The sequence below is a fragment of the Danio aesculapii genome, chromosome 3 (genome assembly GCF_903798145.1).
Source record: "Danio aesculapii chromosome 3, fDanAes4.1, whole genome shotgun sequence".
In the NCBI taxonomy this organism is placed as follows: domain Eukaryota; kingdom Metazoa; phylum Chordata; class Actinopteri; order Cypriniformes; family Danionidae; genus Danio; species Danio aesculapii.
The window spans coordinates 13,365,582-13,388,547 of record NC_079437.1 but is presented as its reverse complement, the minus strand read 5'-3'; the positions used below and the strand labels follow the sequence as shown (position 1 = coordinate 13,388,547).

Here is a 22,966-nt window from a genome sequence, read left to right as displayed (position 1 = left end):
ATTGTTTGTAAATTTACTTTTTAAAAGCGAATTAATTAAACAAAAAAGTAACTCGCATTAGACATGGGACGATAACCGTTTTCAAGGTATACCGCAGTTTGGAAAAATCAAGGTATTGAAACTGCCAAAATTTTCTGTAATACCGTTCACAAGGTATGTGTAAGATTTGTTTCAGGACAACAGTACCTCTAGCAGAAAAGATATCCACAGATGCCATTTTAAAACTAATGAAGACAGCAGGAGTCAATTATTTATTTGAATTATTTAGCCTAACATGTTTACTGCTCCAAAATATTGTGAATACCGTGAAACTGTGATATTTTTATCCAAGGTTATCATACAGTCAGAATCTTATACCAGCCCATGCCTAACTCGCGTTACATTTTTTGAAAAGTAACTCAAATATTATTTCTTAATTTTTTTAAGTAATGCGTTACTTTACTCATTACTTAGAAAAGTTATATTATTATCTAACCTGCATTACTTGTAACTTGTAATAACCTGCATTACTCGTCACCCCAACCCAGATCCCCTCACAGATCTCTTTTAAATTCGTATTTATTACACTGTAGCATGCTTTACAATAATACAATTGTGCATATACATTAGATTAGCCAGAACTGAAGCCAAAACTGGAACTTTATTTACTTATTTATTGCCACATCAGCAACTTATGGCGATTTCATGGCAAGATCAATATGCATAAAGCCATTACATGATAAGAACAACTTCATATTTCAATAAGAGATGATGAGATTCACAAAAACTGTCAAAGCTGGAACTAATCTAACAAAAAAAACATAAAAATATTAATGTTAATATTAATTGATATTAAATCAAATTTGAATACAGAGTAAAAATCAAGAGAAACATAAAAAATAAGACATTTTATTGAAAATTAGTAGTTTGAAATTTGTTTTTGCAATAACTCTTTTGAATTTTAATATATTAAATGTCTATACCTAAAGATGTTCGGTGAGCAAACTCTTATTTTAACTAATATAACTGTTTAATAATTAAGTTTTGTTTAAATGCACCAAACATTATTGTCAGAAACGGATACAAATGTTCCTTTTTAAATGGTTTGGGCATCCTCATTCATACAGAGTCCTGTATTTACTCATCTGCACCTGTGAAACACACGCACACACACAAAATAAACTGGGCTTGATTGTCATAAAAAGGCCGGGAGCATATAATTACAGCCATCGACTGGCATATGCTCTCCGTCTCGCAGGAATAACAGGCTACCCTGTACTTATGGTTAAACTCCAACCCGGTGCTCCAATCTCAGCTTAAACTTAATGAGGACACTAAAAATGCTTTATGTCACAGTTAAGAGTGTGTGCTCAGCTGAAGTGTGTGTGTCAGACGCTGAATACAAATATACATCCTTTTTTCGCTGTGCATATGGGCTTTCAATATGTACTTTTGTGTGGCAAAACGGGTGAATGAGCCATGCTTCCACACCCATCTGTAGTGCTGGCTGAGGTCAGCATGTGTGTGTGTGTGTGTGTGTGTGTGTGTGTGTGTGTGTGTGTGTGTGTGTGTGTGGGTTAACCGCAGCGAGGCCGGCGCATGAGCTCAGTGTCGCCCGCGCCGCAGCCATGTGGTTCCCATCAGCCAATCAGAGAGTGATTAATGAGCGTTCCGCCATTCACCGTCACAGCCGGCCTAGCAACACTTTACTATAATAAACTCAGATGGAAATGGCTTTCTTTTTTAGCGTTTCGAGCGAGAATCGGGAGTGTGTGTGACGTTATTAATGTAAATAGAACTTGCTTATGCTATCAAACGGCCCGTATTTGCATGCACAGATTGATCCGCTGACTGGCAGGCGGAGTGGAAAACAGCGTGTGAGATTCCATCAGGCCGTTTCGAACACTCACACTCGTTTCACATGTGATTATATTGAGTTTAGATGAATCGTGCTACTTGAAAAAGTTTACTCGCTATTTACTAGTGTGTCCAAAACCGCTATGAGTTTCTTTATTTTGTTGAACACACACACACACAGATATTCTGAAGAAAGTTTAAAACTGGTAACCATTGGCTTTTATAATAGGAAAAACAAATGGAAGTCAATGGTTACAGGTTTTCAGCGTTCTTCAAAGTATCTTCCTTTTGTGTTCAACAGAAGAAAGTCAGACAGGTTTTGAACGAATAAAGGGTTAATAAATGATGACCAAACTTTGAGTTTAAGTGAACTGTCACTGGAAAAAATTCTGAAGTGTTATTAATATTTATATGGTAGCAGATAGATTTAGGTATCATCTAGCCTTAGGGATGTAGAATAAATCATGCAGAATGTGTACTTTACAAGAGCCAATATATTAATAATAGGCGGTTGTAACCATTGACTTCCATTATAAGAAAAACAAATGGATGTCAATGGTTACAGGTTTTCAGCTTTCTTCCAGATATCTTCTTTGTGTGTTCAACGGAAGAAAAAAAAATCAGGTTTGGAATGAATAAAGGGTGAGTAAATAATGACCAAACTTTGAATTTTTGGGAGAACTCTGCTGTTAGTGTGTTAATACTTCTAAAAAATTCTAATTCTAAAGTTCTATTCTAATTCTAAAGTTCTAAAGTTCTAATTCTAGTTCTAAAAAATGATATTAAAGTAGGTGTCAAATAAATTACCATATATTATTCTTCACCTGATCAATCAGCTTCTAATAGTTTGTACAGAATTTGAAGAAACGGCTTGCAGGAGACCGATTTTGGGATGATCAAAGCCAGTTGTTTGGTAGAGTTTTCATATTAAGAACTATTTTTGGTCACACTTTATTTTAAGGTATAATTATCACTATTAGCAAACCATTAACTATAAAGTGCCTCAATGAACTGTTAATATGCTGCTTATTAATATTTATTAAGGTAGTAGATGGGTTTATGTATCATCTAGCCTTAAGGATGTAGAAAGATCATGCAGAATGTGTACTTTACAACAGCCAATCTATTAATAGGCAGCTAATAAGTCACGAGTTATCAGTGAGAATTGGCACTTAAACTCAAGTGTTATTCTATTTTTAATTCAGGTCTGGAAAAACTTAAAAGTAAAATCGAAAAATGAACTGATGTGACATTATTTTGACCAAAATCATGGCAAAAAGTTTGTTTGCTGCTCTTTTTTTCCCAAGAGTTTTTCAACACCAAAATTAAACTTGGGATGTTCCCAAACATTATACCATGAAACACCTTTTTTAAACCAGTAAATAAAGGATACAACTGAACTGCAAGAGTACTGGGGCCTTTAGAATCAATATTCAAACAATATAATTTCAATATTCAAGTGGTTTCAAACCTTGTTGAACACGAAAGAAGATATTTTGAAGAAAGTTGAATCATGTTAGACGTTCATAGCAGGAAAAACAAACACTATGGAAGTCAACGGTTACAGGTTTCCAACATTCTTCAAAGTTTCTTCTTTTGTGTTCAAGTGTTATTAGTCAAGCAGATTTGGAACATGTGGGAGTAAATGATGATCAAATTTTTAGTTTTGAGTGAACTCTTCCTTTAAGCTCCCATGCTGAATAGTGTTTAGATGTTATCAGTGTGTGAGATTTTCATTGATTTAAGACCCACCATTGGGCGGAGGCTTGATGTCTGCTTCTCCTTGCTGGTTGGAGTTATCCGATTGTCCAGATTCTGCAGAGCAGAGAGAAAGAGAGAGAGAGAGCAGATTAAACATGGGACGGCTGGGTTCAGTCCAAAGGTGCCTGAATCAATTAGCAGATGTAGAACATTCGCAATATTCTCTGCCAGCACATATTCACTGTAGCGCTGAGACGACACAGCTGGAAATGAGACATGCAAAATGTGCTCCAGTTCTGGATCATTTACATTATATTCAGGCAAAATCTGGACCTTGATCCATGAAGTCGGCTGTTCTGTCTTATTGTTAGTTAGAATTTAACTTGTTAAACACTTGTGTTCAAAAGCTTGGGGTCATTTTTTTACTGTTTATGTAAATCTCTTAAGCTCATTAAGGCTGCAGAAAAGACTGTATTATTGTGAAATATTATTATGATTTAAAATAACTGTTGTCTACTTGAATAGATTTTAAGTGATGTCATTTATTTAGTGATGCAAGGCCGAATTTTCAGCAAGTCACATGATGCTATTATAATCCAGTATGATAATTTGCTGCTCAAGGGACATTGCAAACTATTTTCAAGGATGAAAACATTGTGCGGCTTAATCATCATTGTGGAAGCCATAATACATTTTATTTCTGAATTCTTTGATTAATGAACGTTTAAAACAACATCATTTATTCTGTTTATTCAAGAACTTTTTGAAAAGTACTGTATATTAGGTTTGTTAACACACATTATTATTACTTTTTGTTTTGTTTATGGTTATAAAACAATGTATGCAATAAACACTTTTGATAAAAAATTTAATATTACTGTAAATCAAACTACATGGATTTTGAAAGCTAGCATTGCCTAGTTTAATAAATTAGGATTATGTTCTAATATTTTATATACACAATTTCAATCATGAAATACAATCCTAGTCTGTCAACAGACCTCAGGAGTGATAAAACAAATAAAAAACAACAACTAGACTTGGTCAGTAATTTTTTTTAAGTAAAAACACAACCGAAACAAAGGAAACACACTATTGTTCAATTTTAAGCTTCAAGTTGTGCTGCTAATCTGAAATCTAGTCCATAAATCTGCAAAATATACATCCTGGTGAAACCCAACTCTGCCATACAGCTCATGAGATGCAGACAAAAGCTGGAGTGCAGCCATTGGGTTGTTTGGACAATGTCTTCGTAGGCTTTTTATCTCAGAAAATATATAAATCAAACTGATTTTGAAAGCTAGTATTGCTTAGTTTAATAAATAGAGATTATGTTCTGCTTTTATATACACAGAACCATTTTCAATCATGAAATACAAACCTTTAGTCTGGCAACAGACCTCAGGAGTGATAAAAACAAATAAAAAACAACAACTAGACTTGGTAAGTCTTTTTTTATTCTCCATTTGTGAGTAAAAACACAACCAAAACAAAGGAAACACACCATTGTCCGATTTTAAGCTTCAAGTTGTGCTGCTAATCTGAAATCTAGTCCATAAATCTGCAAAATATACATCCTGGTGAAACCCAACTCTGCCATACAGCTCATGAGATGCAGACAAAAGCTGGAGTGCAGCCATTGGGTTGTTTGGACAATGTCTTCGTAGGCTTTTTATCTCAGAAAATATATAAATCAAACTGATTTTGAAAGCTAGTATTGCTTAGTTTAATAAATAGAGATTATGTTCTGCTTTTATATACACAGAACCATTTTCAATCATGAAATACAAACCTTTAGTCTGGCAACAGACCTCAGGAGTGATAAAAACAAATAAAAAACAACAACTAGACTTGGTAAGTCTTTTTTTATTCTCCATTTGTGAGTAAAAACACAACCAAAACAAAGGAAACACACCATTGTCCGATTTTAAGCTTCAAGTTGTGCTGCTAATCTGAAATCTAGTCCATAAATCTGCAAAATATACATCCTGGTGAAACCCAACTCTGCCATACAGCTCATGAGATGCAGACAAAAGCTGGTGTGCAGCCATCGGGTTGTTTGGACAATGTCTCCGTAGGCTTTTTATCTCAGAAAATATAGTGATCTTGGAGAGAGACCAGACCCCTGCGGCTGTTTGAATTGGCCGAGTCTCGCTTTAACCTCTTTTTTCTATATGCACCGAGGTTTCAGCTAACTATAGCCCTTCAGAAGGACGTCACATAGTTAGTTTGGCCTTTATGTCAGTCTGAGCACTGAGAAATATTTCAGCCCATCATACAGCACGCATGTTTTTAGGGTGGTCAGTTCTGGGTGGTCAAGTCCAACGGAGATATGGAGATATGGCTCAAAGATGACTGGAGAATAGCAGTAGCAATGTTTAGCCTTAGCACGCACCACTAATTATGTGCATCAACAGAATGTGGCTTTACAACCAAAGCTGTATATTTTGAAGAGACAAAAAAGAAACAACGAATGCGACAGCCTCTTCTTTTTTTCTCTCTCGCACCCCCTCGTCCGCTTGCTGCTGTTGTTGTATGGAGTCCTGGCAGCCATCTTAGCGCTTGGCAGCCATCTTAGCATTGGCGGTACCAGAGCATTCCAGCTAGCTTACAAAAGCACCCACACACAGACACACTCCTCTCACAGAGAGAAAAACCTCTCCACCAACACGCGATACGCTAAAAGCCTCGCAAATGAAGGTTATTTTCAGCTACTTGTGCTAAATGCTAATTGAGGGGGGAGAATATGGACTGCCAGCGCTTTGTGTTCGCAGATTCGCATGTAGCCTATGTTGTGAGGTGTGACTGTTGGTTAATTAGCATTCTCCTATTCTTAATGTTATATTTGCTCATAAAAACTTCAGGAAATGTGCTTTGATCAACCCAGTCATTACACAAACTACACTGGTTGTAAAATTATGGTAGTACAACATTTAATAATAATATATTTAAAAGTGGCTTCAGCTCCACATCACCCTGAAAATATGATTATGTGGTAAAATATCTTAAAATAAATGAGTTACTAAGATGCCATGTCCCAAATCGACAACAAAACTATAATACTGCCATAGTAAATGGTTGAATAAATGATGCGCAATATCTATTAAATACAGTAGTCAACATTTGAAATGGATCATCAACTTCTCAAAGTTGTCCTAACACCCTAACATCACCCATTCTTGTCCTAGGACATTTTTGAAAACTAAAACATTGACTACAGTATATATACATACATATATACACTGTATACACGCATAAATTCTAAAAACAAATATATACAAGTTCCAGATATTAGAGTGTTTTCATGATTATACCAATGTCAATTATATGTAATACTGTAAAGTAATATACATATTACATGTAATGTTGTAAAGTAATTTACCAATTATATGTAATATTGTAAAGTAATTTACCAATTATATGTAATATTGCATTGTAATATACCAATTATATGTAATATTGTATTGTAATATGCCAATATTATATAGTTTTGTATTGTAATATACCAATAATATGTAATATTGCATTGTAATACCAATTATATGTAATTTTGCATTGTAATATACCAATTATATGTAATTTTGCATTGTAATATACCAATTATATGTAATATTACATTGTAATATACGGATTAATTGCACTGTAATATACCAATTATATGTAATATTGCATTGTAATATATCCATTAAGTGTAATATTGCATTGTAATATACCAATTATATGTAATATTGTTTTGTAATATACCAATTATATGTAATATTGCATTGTAATATACGGATTATACGTAAAATTGCACTGTAATATACCAATTATATGTAATATTGCATTGTAATATATCCATTATGTGTAATATTGCATTGTAATATACCAATTATACGTAATATTGTATTGTAATATACCAATAATATGTAATATTGCACTGTAATATACGGATTATATGTAAAATTGCACTGTAATATACCAATTATATGTAATATTGCATTGTAATATACCAATTATGTGTAATATTGCATTGTAATATACCAATTATACGTAATATTGTATTGTAATATACCAATAATATGTAATATTGCACTGTAATATACGGATTATACGTAAAATTGCACTGTAATATACCAATTATATGTAATATTGCACTGTAATATTGCATTGTAATATACCAATTATATGTAATATTGTATTGTAATATGCCAATATTATGTAATATTGTATTGTAATATACCAATAATATGTAATATTGTATTGTAATGTACAATTTATATGTAATATTGGGTATTTGTCATCTACAAGACTGTCTATTGGACAATTTATCCCCTCTATCTTAAGTGCTGTAATCTGGCAGCCTCAGCCTGTATTGATTATCGCCCCCTGGTGGTGTGGAAGTATGAGTTCAGCTTAGGGAGATGTCTCGGATGACCTCCAATCCAATTACATGGCACATTAGTGCAGCTCACTATGCAGAACTGGACGCGAGTGAATGCGAGAGGCCGCGCTATTGGGCACGGACAAAGCGCAGATGAGCAGGGGGCCAGATCATCAAAACTCAAACACACAAAGGAGAGACTGTCCATTATTAGAGCACAGACTCCAGCCTATGGAGTCCAATCAACAGTGTTATCAGCATGCAGCCACACACAGACCCACACACACATCCAACAATGTTCTTGCTAATCCTTATCTTCCCAGCACACACAGTCAAAGGACCCCTGAACATGCCATGCCAAAGATACTGGGATGCACACACACACATAAACACTGTGGCTGTGGGGTTTTTACACCACAAAAGTGTCTTTACAATGGTAAAACAGTTCCTCAGTAAGTTTTAAATGGAAAACAATTGTTTGACAGGGTATTAATATCTATTACCTTCCCTAAACAGCAAACCTTGATCGTCCACACATCCGTTTCTAAAAAGACAACGTCTAATTGAGTGATTTAGCATGCTCAAACTCTTAAATGACTGCACTTGATAGAGCATTTTGGCTTGTTTCTGTCTTTTTAGTTAACTAAATGAGTTTGACCTTTAGGAACGCTGAAAAGTTTTTGCTAAGGCATCTCTTTAGCGAATTGAATAAACACCAAACTTTGAACACTCAGTTTGGGAAGTTAACGATTTTACTACAAACAGAGCTTTAGATTGAAGCCATCTGCAGAAATTGTATTCATATCGCAATATAAATGGCAGCGAAATAAAATATCGCAATGTCAGATTTTTCAATATCGTGCAGCCCTACTATGCTTGTATAATAAAAATATAAATATTAAAGCTTTTATATCCTTAGTAAATCACTGAAAGCTAGTAACCTTTTGGGTAAAAGTTAAGAAATTAATACTTATTGCATCCAGAAAGTATTCAGCGCTTCACTTTTTCCACATTTTTTTTATGTTACAGCCTTATTCCAAAAGGGATTAAATTCATTTATTTCTCTTAAAATTCTACACACAATACCCCATAATGACAATGTGAAAAAAAAGAGTTTTTTGAAATGGTTGCAAATTTATTAAAAATAAAAAAGTTGAAAAATCACGTTCATAAGGATTCACAGCCTTCGCTCAAAATTTTCTTAATGCACCTTTGGCAGCAATTACAGCCTCAAGTCTTTTTGAATATGATGCCAGAAGCTTGGCACACCTGTCTTTGGGAATTTTTGCAGTACCTTTCAAGCTCTATCAGGCTGAATGGGAAGCGACGGTGTACAGCCATTTTCAGATCTCTCCAAAGATGTTCAATAGGATTTAGGTCTGGGCTTTGGCTGGGCCACTCAAGGACATTCACCGAGTTGTCGTGAAGCCACTCCATTGATATTTGGCAGTGTGCTTTGGGTCATTGTTCTGCTGGAAGATGAACCGTCGCCCCAGTCAAGAGCACTCTGAAGCAGGTTTTCATTCAGGATGTCTCTGTACATTGCTGCATTCATCTTTCCCTCTATCCTGACTAGTCTTCCAGGTCCTGCTGCTGAAAAACATCCCTATTACGGTATTAGCCTGGTTTTCTCCAAATGTAACGCCTGCCGTTCACTCCAAAGAGTTCAATTTTAGTCTCATCAGACCAGAAAATTTTGTTCCTTATGGTCAGAGTCCTTCAGATGCCTTTTGGCAAATTCCTGACGGGGAGTGGCTTCCATTGGTCACTCTACCATACAGGCCTGATTGGTGGATTGCTGCACAGATGGTTGTCCTTCTGTAAGGTTCTCCTCTCTCCACAGAAGAACGCTGGAGCTCAGAGAGTGACCATTGGGTTATTGATTGAATTTGCAACAATTTCAAAAAATCTTTTTTCACATTGTCATTATCGGGTATTTGTTGTGTGTAGAATTTTGAGGAAATAAATTTATTTAATCCATTTTGGAATAAGGCTGTGAGTAAAAAAAGGTGGAAAAAGTGAAGCGCTATGAATACTTTCCGGATGCACTGTATATTTTGCAAGGATGCATTAAATTGAACAAACATGTCTTTAAAGACATTTATAATGTTGAAATGCTGTACAAGTGGCACTGTTTTAGACAGGGATAAAAATAAATGATTCTTAATCATCAAATTTGCATATTTAAATGATTTCTGAAGAATTACGTGACACTGAAGCCAGGAGTAATGATGCTGAAATTTTGCTTTATCTTCACAAGAATAAATGACATGTTAAAATATTCAACCAAAATATATATGTATATTTAAACTGAAATACTATATGACAATAATACAGTTTTCCTGTATGTTAACTCTCATTTGACAATATTGAAATCTTTGGAACGATAACTCATGTGCGCAAAACGACTAGTAAAAAGGTCAGTTTTGCTAACTTCAATGCTAACTTGAAAGGAAAGAAGTCTAAATTTATCTTTGCCCTAAAGAGGAAACATTACTTCTTTCTGTATATGTGTGTGTGTGTGTGTGTTGTAGTTGGAGAGGCATGTAAGATCCCCTGGAATCAAACGTCACGGCTTATGATGACAAATACATGGAAAATGTATACCGCATGAAAATGTGCAATGCATTTCCCTGAAAAAAACAAAACAAAAAAAAAAACAAACACAAAAACCCAATGCACGCCTCCACACCTTCGGTACACACACACACACACATGGTGCAGAATGAAGAGGCAGCACAGCTTTTCCAATTGGGTTTTGCTTAAGAGGTTTATCGGTATGTTGCTAAACATTCTGACCTTTTTTTTAATCCGTAATGCGCTTAAAATGTTCCAAACCCTCCTAATCCCCACGGCGATCCCACACAGATGTTCTCTGAGCTCTTTTATTGGACTTTATTTGAGTATTTGCCCCCCTCCACCGGCACTTATTTATTCATTTCCTATCTTATGAAAGCACACTCCATCCTGTGCCCGCGCCCCCTCAGCCCTCGTTTCCCAGCAGCCCCTGCAGCGAGTCAAGTCGGGCAGCTTGCGCTTTTTTAAAGGGGGTCTGTACCTGCTCCGGCCCCCCCTGGCCCTGCTTGCTTCTAGATTAATATGTATGCGTCCGCTCGCAGGGAGGTGGATGTGAATTGGGGATGTGTAGAAGTTGCAGGTGTGTGTGTGTAATGCATTGCGGTCCTATGGTGGAAAACTGGGCATGGATTTGCGTTTCCTCTTGTAGATATGTCTGTGTGTGTGCATTTGTATGCACGTGGGTGTTGGCGTACATGCATATGTGATGTGGATGCAATCACTGGTTGCACATATTGCAATTTGAACATGGTGTACATAATGGCAGCACATACAGGTATGCATATTGGCACTTGCTTATGTGCCATGATGATGCCGTTCCAAGCATGTTTGATTTCAATAAAAAATTGGGCACTTTAAAAGGAAGCGTTTAGTAGAGCGTTCATGCTGCACTGTTTTACACATTAAAAGTACAATAAATTTATATGACTTGATATTCTTACTAAGGCCCAATTACAATTCTGCTTTTGTATACCCTACCCCTTCCCCTTGAAACGGAGTATGAAAGCGAAGGGCTTCAAAATGTACCCCTAAGAAATGGAACACCACTCCAACACCAGCACACATCATCATATGTCATCGTAATCTCTTACTTTATATGAGATCAGCGATCGCGACTGCTGTAGTTACTCCAGTTGTGTTGCGTTTTGGTATTTATCTTCAGGAAATGACAGAAGGCAAAGACATTGTGTTATCATAACGATATAATGTGGCAATAAGCTCGTAACTGTACTGTGCATTTACACCCTGGCCATACTCCTGGCGTTTGTGTTTTACAATTATGCTTAAAAAAAAAAAAAGCTAAAATAAAATCAGATAAATTTCGCTATCTATAATCTATAATAATCACTCCTTTACTGCAGTCCCACAACATTCTGACACTCGATGACACTCGAATACCCTGTCAGAAAAGGCTACTGGCTGGGAATTACTTTTTTTTACAGAGTCTGCTATAATGTTAATGTTGTTTTCGTGTGTTTACATAGATCAGGGGTCACCAATCTCGGTCCTGCAGGGCCGGTGTCTCTCCAGGGTTTAGCTCCAACTTGCCTTAAAACACCTGCCTGGGTGTTTCAAGTACACCTAGTAAGACCTTGATTAGCTTGTTCAGGTGTGTTTGATTAGGGTTGGAGCTAAAATCTGCAGGACATCGGCCCTCCAGGAACAAGTTTGGTGACCCCTGACATAGATGAACATGGCCATGGTGTAAATGCACAGTACAGTTACAATCTTATTCCCACATTATATCGTTATGATAACATGATATCGCTGACTTCAGAAGGGGAAGGAGTACAAAAATAGAATTTGGATTGGGCGTAAGTCTTCTGAAGCATTAACTTTGACCTTTAACATAACATGAAATCAATACAGCTTTTTATGGTGCCTTATAATCATTTTTGGAGCTTGACAGCTGGTCACCGTTCACTTCCAGTGAAAAACATTTGAAATCCCGGTTGTGAGTGTCTACTGTCTATTTTTGTTAATACTACTGATTTTGTTTCTCTCTTAGTTTTACTTTATTATACAAATGGTAGATAATTTTAATAAAAATAATACAGTTATATAAAAAAACTCTCTCATTAGTGCTGGAAATTACAAATTAAAGCAGGATTATTTTTGTTAATTCATTATTGTTGCATGATTTATAGCATTATTAATATCAGGAGCTTTATTTGGTGGTTTTGTTTTAATGTATTAATATATTTTATATACATATGTTTAATTGGGGCGTAATGATGGTGCAGTGGGTAGCACTGAAGGTCGCTGGTTTGATCCCCGGCTAGATTAGTTGGCATTTCTGTTTGGAGTTTGCATGTTCTCCCTGTGTAGGTCCGGTTTCCCCCACAGTCCAAAGATATGTGGTACAGGGGAATTGAATAAGCTAAATTGGCCGTATGTGTGAGTGTGTGAATGCAAAAGTGTATTGGGGTTTCCCAGTAATGGGTTGCGACTGAAAGGGCATCCGCTGCGTAAAACATGTGCTGGATAAGTTGGCGGTTCATTCCGCTGTGGCGACCCCTGATTAATAAAGGGACTAAGCCGAAAAGAAAATGAATGAATGAATGAATGTATATACACATACACAAATGGAGACTATGTTTCTGTTTACGCATGTGTGCGTGTTAATTTAAAGCATCAATAATATCTGGAGCTTTATTTGATGGTTTTGTTTTAATGTAATATTACTTTATATTTTTATTTTAAATAAACTGGTGCAGTAAATATATGAATTTAGAGCAGTGTAAACTTGCAACGTTTTATTTTAATCTTACAAATTTGTTGATTTTGAACAGCATTTAATTATTATTGAATGTATAATTGTGTGCATTTATCCATTTACTGCATTTTAAATGATGACTATACTACATGTGTGTATATATATATATATATATATATATATATATATATATATATATATATATATATATATATATATATATATATATATGGTTATTTTACGGTAGATTTCTGTAATTTAATCTCTGTTATTTTACAGTAGATTTCTGTAAATCCCCAGCTGCCGGAAAAAAAATTGTTAAATAAGATTTTTTTTTACATATATATTACTTTTTTAATATATATTATATATATGGGAAACACCCAAACAATCTAATTTACACACATACACTACAGCCAATTTAAGCTTATCCAATTCACCTGTACAGCATGTCTTTGGACTTGTGGGGGAAAGCGGAGCGCCCGGAAGAAACCCACACAAACACGGGGAGAACATGCAAACTCCACACAGAAATGGCAACTGACCCAGCCGAAGCTCGAACCAGTGACCTTCTTGCTGTGAGGCGACAGCACTACCTACTGTGCCACCGCATCAAGTAATATATATATATATATATATATATATATATATATATATATATATATATATATATATATATATATATATATATATATATATATATATATATATATATATAAACACACACATACAGTACATATACACATATACATACACATATATATATGTATATATATATATATATATATATATATATATATATATATATATATATATATATATATATATATATATATATATATATATATACACACACATACACATTAAATTTTATTTTAACTATGGGGACTTTTTTCATGGGAACTGTTTCCTTAGGTTCCTTGTGTTCATGTGTTTACGAATACACAAATGTAGACTACGTTTCTGTTTACGCATGTGTGTGTGTGTGTGTTTGTCTGGTCTGGGTCATGCCAAAGAGGAGCAGGTGTGTAGGGATCTGCCCTGCATCGTCCGCTGCCCATCTGTGTGCCCGTCTGTGCCCGTTCAGTGCCAACTACACACCCGGCACAGCACAGAAAGACAGCGAGAAGCAGAGTGTGGGGAGGGGGAATAGAGACGTTCACAACAGCAGCTTTAACCTAAAAGAAACGTGGACGGATGGTATGGCTGAGAAATGAAAAAACTGGATGGGGGAAAAAATAAAAAGAGGGTAAAAAAGCGTGAGAGAGAGAGAGAAAAGTTGGCATGCTGCCCATCTCTTTCATGTTCTGTCCTCTTCTGGTCTGATTAGAGAGATGTAACCAAGCAGCTGGCACGGATAGACACAGTCTGCCGCTCTCAGAGGATAACGGCCAGCGTCTAATCTATACATTTACTATGTACACACATCAAAGACACACACACAAACACGCACACACACCTTATCGTAATCTAATCCATTTACTAGCCATGCAGAACTGAGCCGAAAGGAGAGAGATAACACACATACACATCTGTCGCTGGGTGTTTGTGTGCTGTGATTTCAGTGCAGTCGGCCCAATTTAGCGTCTAAAACTTCCATCTGTATTTACACTGATGCAAACGCGGCCACTTACAGATGCAGTGCATTTAGTGTGGGGTGAAAAAAAAAACAGCATCATGATTGTGCTCAAATGAGAGTGTGGTGAGGGTTTAGTGACCGTCACTGGCCAGCAGAGAGCGGAGGACGCTGGGAAAGAGGGTTTGCTGACCTCGGGAAGGTGAACGTTGGCCTGAAATAAACCACGTTCTGAGTAAACCATATGTGGGCAGATGCGAATGGTTAAGAAGAGGAGCTGGAAAATGAATCGGGTGATGTGCTAAACCTTGGAGAGAGCTTCAATGATTTTCTATGAAGTTTAACGCTAGCTTTTAAACTCCAAAGATACACTATTTAATTATTTATTTTAACTTATTTATTTTTTTAGAGAAGTCTTTTCAAATATGCATTTAGATAGATAGATAGATAGATAGATAGATAGATAGATAGATAGATAGATAGATAGATAGATAGATAGATAGATAGATAGATAGATAGATAGATAGATAGATAGATAGATAGATAGATGGATAGACGGACAGATAGACAGACAGACAGATAGATCGATAGAATGATAGATAGAATGATAGAACGATAGACAGACAGACAGACAGACAGACAGACAGACAGACAGACAGACAGACAGACAGACAGACAGACGAGTAGAAATCTAGAAGACTAGATTTCATCTAGTCGCTGAGGAAACATCTGGTTAATAAGAAAAAAAAAACTATACATATTTAGCAAAAACAAAAATTAAATAAATACAGACACAAAAAAAATACATAAGAATTATTATAATTTATACAGTTGAGGTCAAAAGTATTTGTCTTCCCATGATTTTCCTCCCCAATTATTTCCCAAGTGATGTTTAACAGAGCAAGGAAATTTTCACAGCATGTCTGATAATATTTTTTCTTCTGGAGAAAGTCTTATTTGTTTTATTTCGGCTAGAATAAAAGCAGTTTTTAATTTTTTATGAACCATTTTAAGGTCAAAATTATTAGCCCCTTTAAGCTATATATTTTTTTCGATATACAGAACAAACCATCATTATACAATAACTTGCCTAATTACCCTAACCTGCCTAGTTAACCTAATTAAGCTTTTAAATGTCACTTTAAGCTGTATAGAAGTGTCTTGAAAAATATCTAGTCAAATTTTATTTCCTGTCATCATGGCAAAGATAAAATAAATCAGTTATTAGAAATGAGTTATTAAATCTATTATGTTTAGAAATGTGGTAAACAAATCTCTCTGTTAAACAGAAATTGAGGAAAAAAATATACAGGAGGGCTAATAATTCTGACTTCAACTGTATACCACTAACTCTAGTGTATAAATCCTACATACAGTGATCGGAGCGTTCGCACACACCACTAATGAATGCTTACGTTCTAACGCTGGCTGTTTGGATGTGTTTGTTTTCATGTGAGAGATTCATAATCAAAGAAAAACTATTTGAGAAACTACAAATCAGGCGCAAGATGAAATAATGGGGTTCTGGGATTATTGTTTACATGCTGAAGTATGTGAAGTATGCTAACAAGTCAGCTTGTATATCAGAGTATAAAAGATGTGAGGATGATATGAGCGTGTTTGCGGATCATGTGAGGCGGCTTTTGCCAAAAAAAGAGATTGAGAGAGAGAGAGAGAGAGAGAGAGAGAGAGAGAGAGAGAGAGAGAGAGAGAGAGAGAGAGAGAGAGAGAGAGAGAGAGAGAGAGAGACGTGGCTGAGCTGTGGGAATGGCAGATCTTGCCAAAAAAAGTGTAGCAGAGGGAGAGTAGAAGGAAGAGAGGAAAAGAGATGTGCTGGCTGAGAACAGAAAGAGAGAGAGAGACAGACAGACAGACAAAGACTACGTTTACATGTTTCCAAAACAGAAAAGTTTTTCTCTAGTGCAAGTGTTTTTCACTTTTCCATGGCAATGTTTACAAATTGATGCACATTACATACGCATGAAAACAACTACAAATGCTGTATTACGTACATGGCAGATGCAGTATCTTGTTAGTAAACAGTACCTGTAAGGAAGTGACGTGGGCCATTCTGATGTTTATGTATCGTAGAGGTCTGCGCGGGACTAATTTTGTAGTCCCGCTCCCGCAAGGTTTCATTCCCCACCCGACCCGCCCCGTTTTCTACCCGACCCGACTGTTCCCTCTAAATTTATATCTGGTTTAAACAAATCTCACGTTAAATTGGGTATTACCAAACGAGAGAGATAACAGATAAAACTATATGCTGTGCAAGGATTATAGGCTAAATGTTTTGTTTGCTGCCTTAAACCCGAGGTTCCAGTCTTGTGACTGCTAAAGGGTAAAACTTTGAGGTATTATCAAATCGCGCAAAGGGTAATTTTTTTTCCCATTTGCGTCTATAGGCTGATTTATATTTCTGCGTCAAGCGCACGTGTATGCGTGTATATCCGGAGCAGCCTTCGCATAGTCACATACCCCTTGCTGTGGCCGTCACAGATGCTGACATGTACCGCTCAAAAAATGTAACTACACGTCCCATTGACTCGTAGTGCAAGCTCTGTGATTGGTCTGCTTTGTAGCGCTGAGAACACGGGTGAGAGCTGCGCATGTTGTGTTTACCTTATAATTACTTGCATTTCATTGCCTTGTACTTGTACATGTGTAATGACAATAAAGTTGAATCGAATCATCTAAATCTAATTTAATAATTAAAGTTGTTGCCTGTCTGCCGGCTCCCGCTTCAGAATGAGTGAGTTTTAGCTACTTCTACAATAAGGTAGTGTTCAGAAAAAACAAAACACCAGCGAAGAAACTCGATACAGAGGAACATAAAAACCTACTGCCAGCTAGCGTTTCAGAAGTGTTATGGCAGAGCATCACAAAGAGCATGCAGAAGTATAAATGCATGACTAGGCGCAAGACAGGCACCATGGGTCACGCTGATCAGTGTAAACCAGGCTTAAGAACTCCCATACATCACTTGCCTGATGTGTGTTTCCAAACAGCGAACTGACCCTTTTCTATTTATGCGAAAAAAGCATGTGCAGAAAGCACTGGTCATGTGTTCATCATGTGTAAAGGCTGATTTACACTTCTGCGTCAAGCACACGCGTATGCTCCGGCGCAGCCTTTGCGCGGTTGCATACCTCTCGCCGTGGTCGTCACCGACGCTGATGCGCACCTCTCAAAAATGTAACTACTCGTCTCAACGACACGTAGCGCAAGCTCTGTGATTGGTCGCCTTTGTAGAGGTGACGAGTGTGGGCAGGGGTGAGAGCAGCGTGAACACGTTGGAGGAAATGTTTACAAGTGTCGATTCCCGTAAAGGAAGCCCAAGATGGAAACTTTTGTTGTGTTAACCTTATGATTTAATTTATTGCACGTCCTACTTCCAGCTAGCATTTCAGAAGTGTTATTGCAGAGCAACACAAACAGCACACGAAAATATAAATGCACATCAACGAGCAAGGCATGCGCCGTGGGACACACTGCTCAATCAATGCAGAAGTATAAACCAGGCTAAACAGTCGTGAGCACTGGCTGTACTGGTGCTCAGTAAGAATGAGGAAATTACAGATATGCTGTCCTGAAATAACTTCGGGACACTGGAGTGCTATATTGTTAGACCGCCTGCTCCCGTTCAAATTACACCAGAGCTACCGACTGCTATCGCGTTTTATTTGGAAGTTTATTCCTGCGCCGCAAGAAATCTGGTCGGGTCCCGCGACCTCTAATGTATAGTTTGCTGTTGGTTGTAATGTGAAGTAAATCCACATTTTGCTGACACTTTTTAGCAAACACTTGAGCAACATTAAAATATACTCCGCTTTTATTGTTTGTGTATTTGCATTTGGTTTTAATCTATACCCCCCCTAAACATGTAACATGTATGCGTATGATGTCGTCGTTCTCAAAAACTCTCACTTTCGGGTGTTTTCACAGAGACAATAATGGCAGCATTTTCAAAAACTTCTAACACTTTAAAGCAAACCTGCCAACACTCCTGTTTTTCCAGGGAGTTTACCGTATTTCAGACCAATCTCCAGCAAACATCCTGTTTTGTTATTTCCCTCAGAAAACTCCTGTAATTTCCCCCCCTCTATCCACCCTTTTTGGTACAGTCTGTATCACCCCGGGTTGCCAACTTTGGTAAAGTATCCAATCGCAGCAGAACCTGGTGCATAATACACTTACTAACACCACAGTACAGTTGCTTTCCAATCCCGGTTCTCAACAGTGTTATTCAGAGACCTCCCTCCTGTCACCCTAATATTCAGAGACAAATGTTGGCAGGTTTGCTTTAAAACCTGTTAGATTAATGCGTTTACACAAAAATGTCATTGTCTTGTAAAAGAACGAGCAAAATGCATGAACAGTTACTGTGTTTGCCACAACCGTCATGTGAAGAGTCAAACTTTGATTGTAGCCCTCATCAATTCAATTCAATTCACCTTTATTTGTATAGCGCTTTTACAATGTAGATTGTGTCAAAACAGCTTCACATAAAAGATTATAGTAAATTTAAAGTGTAGTTCAGTTTTTAAAGTTTAAGTTCAGTTCAATTAAGCTCAGTTCAGTGTGGTTAAATAATCACTACTGAGAGTCCAAACACTGAAGAGCAGATCCATTGATACGCAGCTCAACAGATCTCGAACCATACAAGCCAGTGGCAACAGCGGTGAGGAAAAAAACTTTACCAATTGGCAAAAGTGAAGAATTAAAAAACCTCGAAAGAAACCAGGCTCAGTTGGGCGCACGACCATTTCTCCACTGGCCAAACGTCTTGTGCAGAGCTGAAGTCAATGGCAATGTTTCTATCCAAATTATAAACTGTTATACCAATAACTTGACTTGACCAGTGACTCCTTAATAATAATAAAACTGGTTGAAAAAAATAAAGAGGGAATCAGTTTAATAACCATAATGGCGGGTGATCTAAATGCAGATTTGAATGTAACAATGTGATAATTAGTGGAATATTAAACATATGCAAATCAAGCTAATTTATAAAAGTGTCAACATTGAGTTTAAGATCATTTAACATTGAATCATAAAGCACTTGCACATGCAAAATCCATAATTCACATACAGTAGAGCGTAGTAGCGTTCATGCATTATCTCTCAATTTTTCCAGCACAGTCTCACAACAGAAAACCCAAAGGAAAAACTACACAATCAAAGCGCACAATCCAGAGAAATCCAGCTTGGTGGATTTATTTGGGCTGGTAAACTGGGATAATCACTCCAAACTGAGTGGAGGTGTTTTACGAGTGCTGTAAAACTACACACAAACACATAAAGGACCGGCTGTTAAAGAGCGCATGTGCTTATTTTAGCTAATGAGGGTCTGAATAGACACACAGTGAGACAGTGTGAGCAGGAGAGGAGTGTGGGATAGATAAGACTGGAGTTAGACTTTACAGCCAAATTCGCTGACTAAACTAGAAGTACTGGAGCTGCATATCAAGCTACTACTACAAGCAGCTGACAACATTAAATTTAAATATATACAACATATATTTGAGCATGTTTTGCATTCAGAAAAGTACTTAAATGACTATTAGAAATGAACACTACTTCTACTTCTAGATAATTATAAACTAACAGCATTTACAATAGAATTTATAATAGAACTGGAACTGTATTTACTTTTATTTGGGAAGTTACATTAAACAGTAAAGGCTTCATTACATAGCTGAAATATACACCTGAAATAAAATAAAATGTAAATATTAGATGAAAAATGTAAATAAAAACTGCTAGAAAGGGACAAAACTTCCAGCAAATAAAATAAATAAATAAATAAATACATTTTACCAATATTCACAATACTAGTAAAATAATAACAAACAGAAATAAAATCAGCTGAAATAAAAAGCAAATAATTAATTAATCAATTAAATATACAATTAAATATATAATTAAAACAAAACACCTGAAATAAAATAAAAAGAAAATATTAAGTAAAAAAATGCACAAAACTTCAACAAATAAATAAAATAACCAAAATAAATAGATAAATACATTTTACCAATATTCACAGTACTGGTAAAATAATAACTAAAACAGAAATAAAATTGGCTGAAATGCAAAGCAAATAATTAATAATTGAAACAAAACACCTGAAGTAAAATAAAATTTAAATATTAGGTAAACATGTAAATAAAAAGTCCTGGAAAGAGACAAACTTCCGAGACAAATAAATAAAATAAACAAACTAATTATTACTAATATTCCCAAATACTGGTAAAATAATAACAAACAGAAATAAAATTGGCTGAAATGCAAAGCAAGTAAATAAAAAAATAAAAAAATAAATATACAATTAAATATATAATTGAAACAAAACACCTGAAATAAAATAAAATGTAAATATTTAGTGGTTAAAAAGGCAAAAAACTTCCAACAAATAAATAAAATGAATAAATAAATGTTACCAATATTCACAGTACTGGTAAAATAATAACTGAAACAGAAATAAAATTGGCTGAAATGCAAAGCAAATAAATAAATAATTGAAACAAAACACCTGAAATAAAACTAAATTTAAATATTAAGTAAAAAATGCAAATAAAAAGTGCTAGAAAGAGACAAGCTTCCAAAACAACTAAATAAAATAAATAAACAAAACAATTATTACCAATATTTACAATCCTGGTAAAATAATAACAAACAGAAATAAAATTGGCTGAAATGCAAAGCAAATAAATAAGTAAATAAATAAATAAATAAATAATTGAAACATTCATTCATTTTCTTTTTGACTTACTCCCTTTAATAATCTGGGGTCACCACAGCAGAATGAACCGCCAATTTATCCAGCATATGTTTAACACAGCGGATGCCCTTTCAGCTGCAACCCATCACTGAGAAAAATGATTGAAACAAAATAACTTAAATAAAATAAAATGTAAATATTTGGTAAAATTTTTTTTTATAAAAAGTGGTAGAAAGAGACAAACTTTCAAAACAAATTAATAAAGACATTTTACCAATATTCATAATCCTGTTAAAATCAGCTGAAATGCAAAGTAAATAAATAAACAAAATAAATATAACTAAAACAAAACACCTTAAATAAAAATGTAAATATTAGATTAAAAAAGGTAAATAAAAAGTGCTAAAAAGGCACAAAACTTCCAACAAATAAACAAAATAAATAAATAAATAGATACATATTACCAATATTCACAATCCTGGTAAAATAGTAAATGAAACAGAAATAAAATTGGCTGAAATGCAAAGCAAATAAATAAATAAAAAATAAAATAAAACTAATAAATATTGAAAAATGACAAATTACTTAAAGTAAATGATATAATTGAAATATTCACAATATTAACAAATTTGAAAATATTAATACAATTAATATTTAAATAATTCAAATGCTTCAAATTTATTTTTAATTGACAACACTGATGAGAAAGTATCGCATTTTCATAAAAAAATAATAATATGAATTAATTAGGACAAAAAAAAAGACAGAAATAAAAGCAGCTTCTTAAGCCGAAAAGAAAAACGCACACAAAGAACTAAATAGGAAGTAAATAAAGATGAACCCCCCAAAAAGCCTTGAATCACTGTGAGAAGAGACATCCCGTCTGCAGATGGCGATAGAGTGTGACAAGTCACTTCTATGATCGCTCTTATAAATGGGAAAGCGTGAAAAAAATAATACATGCTAGTTTGCTTGTGTGTCAGCATTATCTCATGATCTGATAGCCTGGACAAATAAACACGTCTAGACTTTCTGTTGCTTTAAGAGCCTTGAGTGTCAGCCAGGCCTGCGCGCACACACACACTTCCTTCTCTTACATTTCCCTCTGTCTTTCCCCAGTAAGATTAGCTGATACACAGCACCATGAGAACAGCACACGAGCCTACAGCAGATGGACCTCTTCATGACACTTTCAGAATGTGAGAACAGTTTCTCATCTCTCCTAAACTCAACTACACCTCTACCTGAAACCAAAGGTGGACACAAACCAACTTTTTTTTGACTTCTCTATTGTACATTGTTTTAATGTCTGCATGTTTAGCTTCTGTACTTTTACTTCACTACTTTATAAAACTAAATAGATGGAGCCAGATCAGTCTCAAAAATAATGCATTCACAAAATAAAGTTACACAAATCCAATTTGTAAATTCAAAGCAATTCGCAGCTACACAAATCCAATCAGTAGTTTCAAAACA

General features: G+C 35.5%; 1 protein-coding gene across 6 annotated transcripts in view; it reads right to left on the bottom strand.

Annotated features, from left to right (window-relative positions):
* nfixb (nuclear factor I/Xb) overlaps window positions 1–22,966 on the bottom strand; it is a 276,181-nt gene that overhangs the window by 55,355 nt on the left and 197,860 nt on the right. For all 6 annotated transcript variants that reach the window (XM_056453183.1, XM_056453178.1, XM_056453179.1 and 3 more), the window contains one exon: window positions 3,589–3,651. In XM_056453183.1, the coding sequence (XP_056309158.1) occupies window positions 3,589–3,651 (63 nt within the window). The remainder of the gene's footprint in view (window positions 1–3,588; window positions 3,652–22,966) is intronic.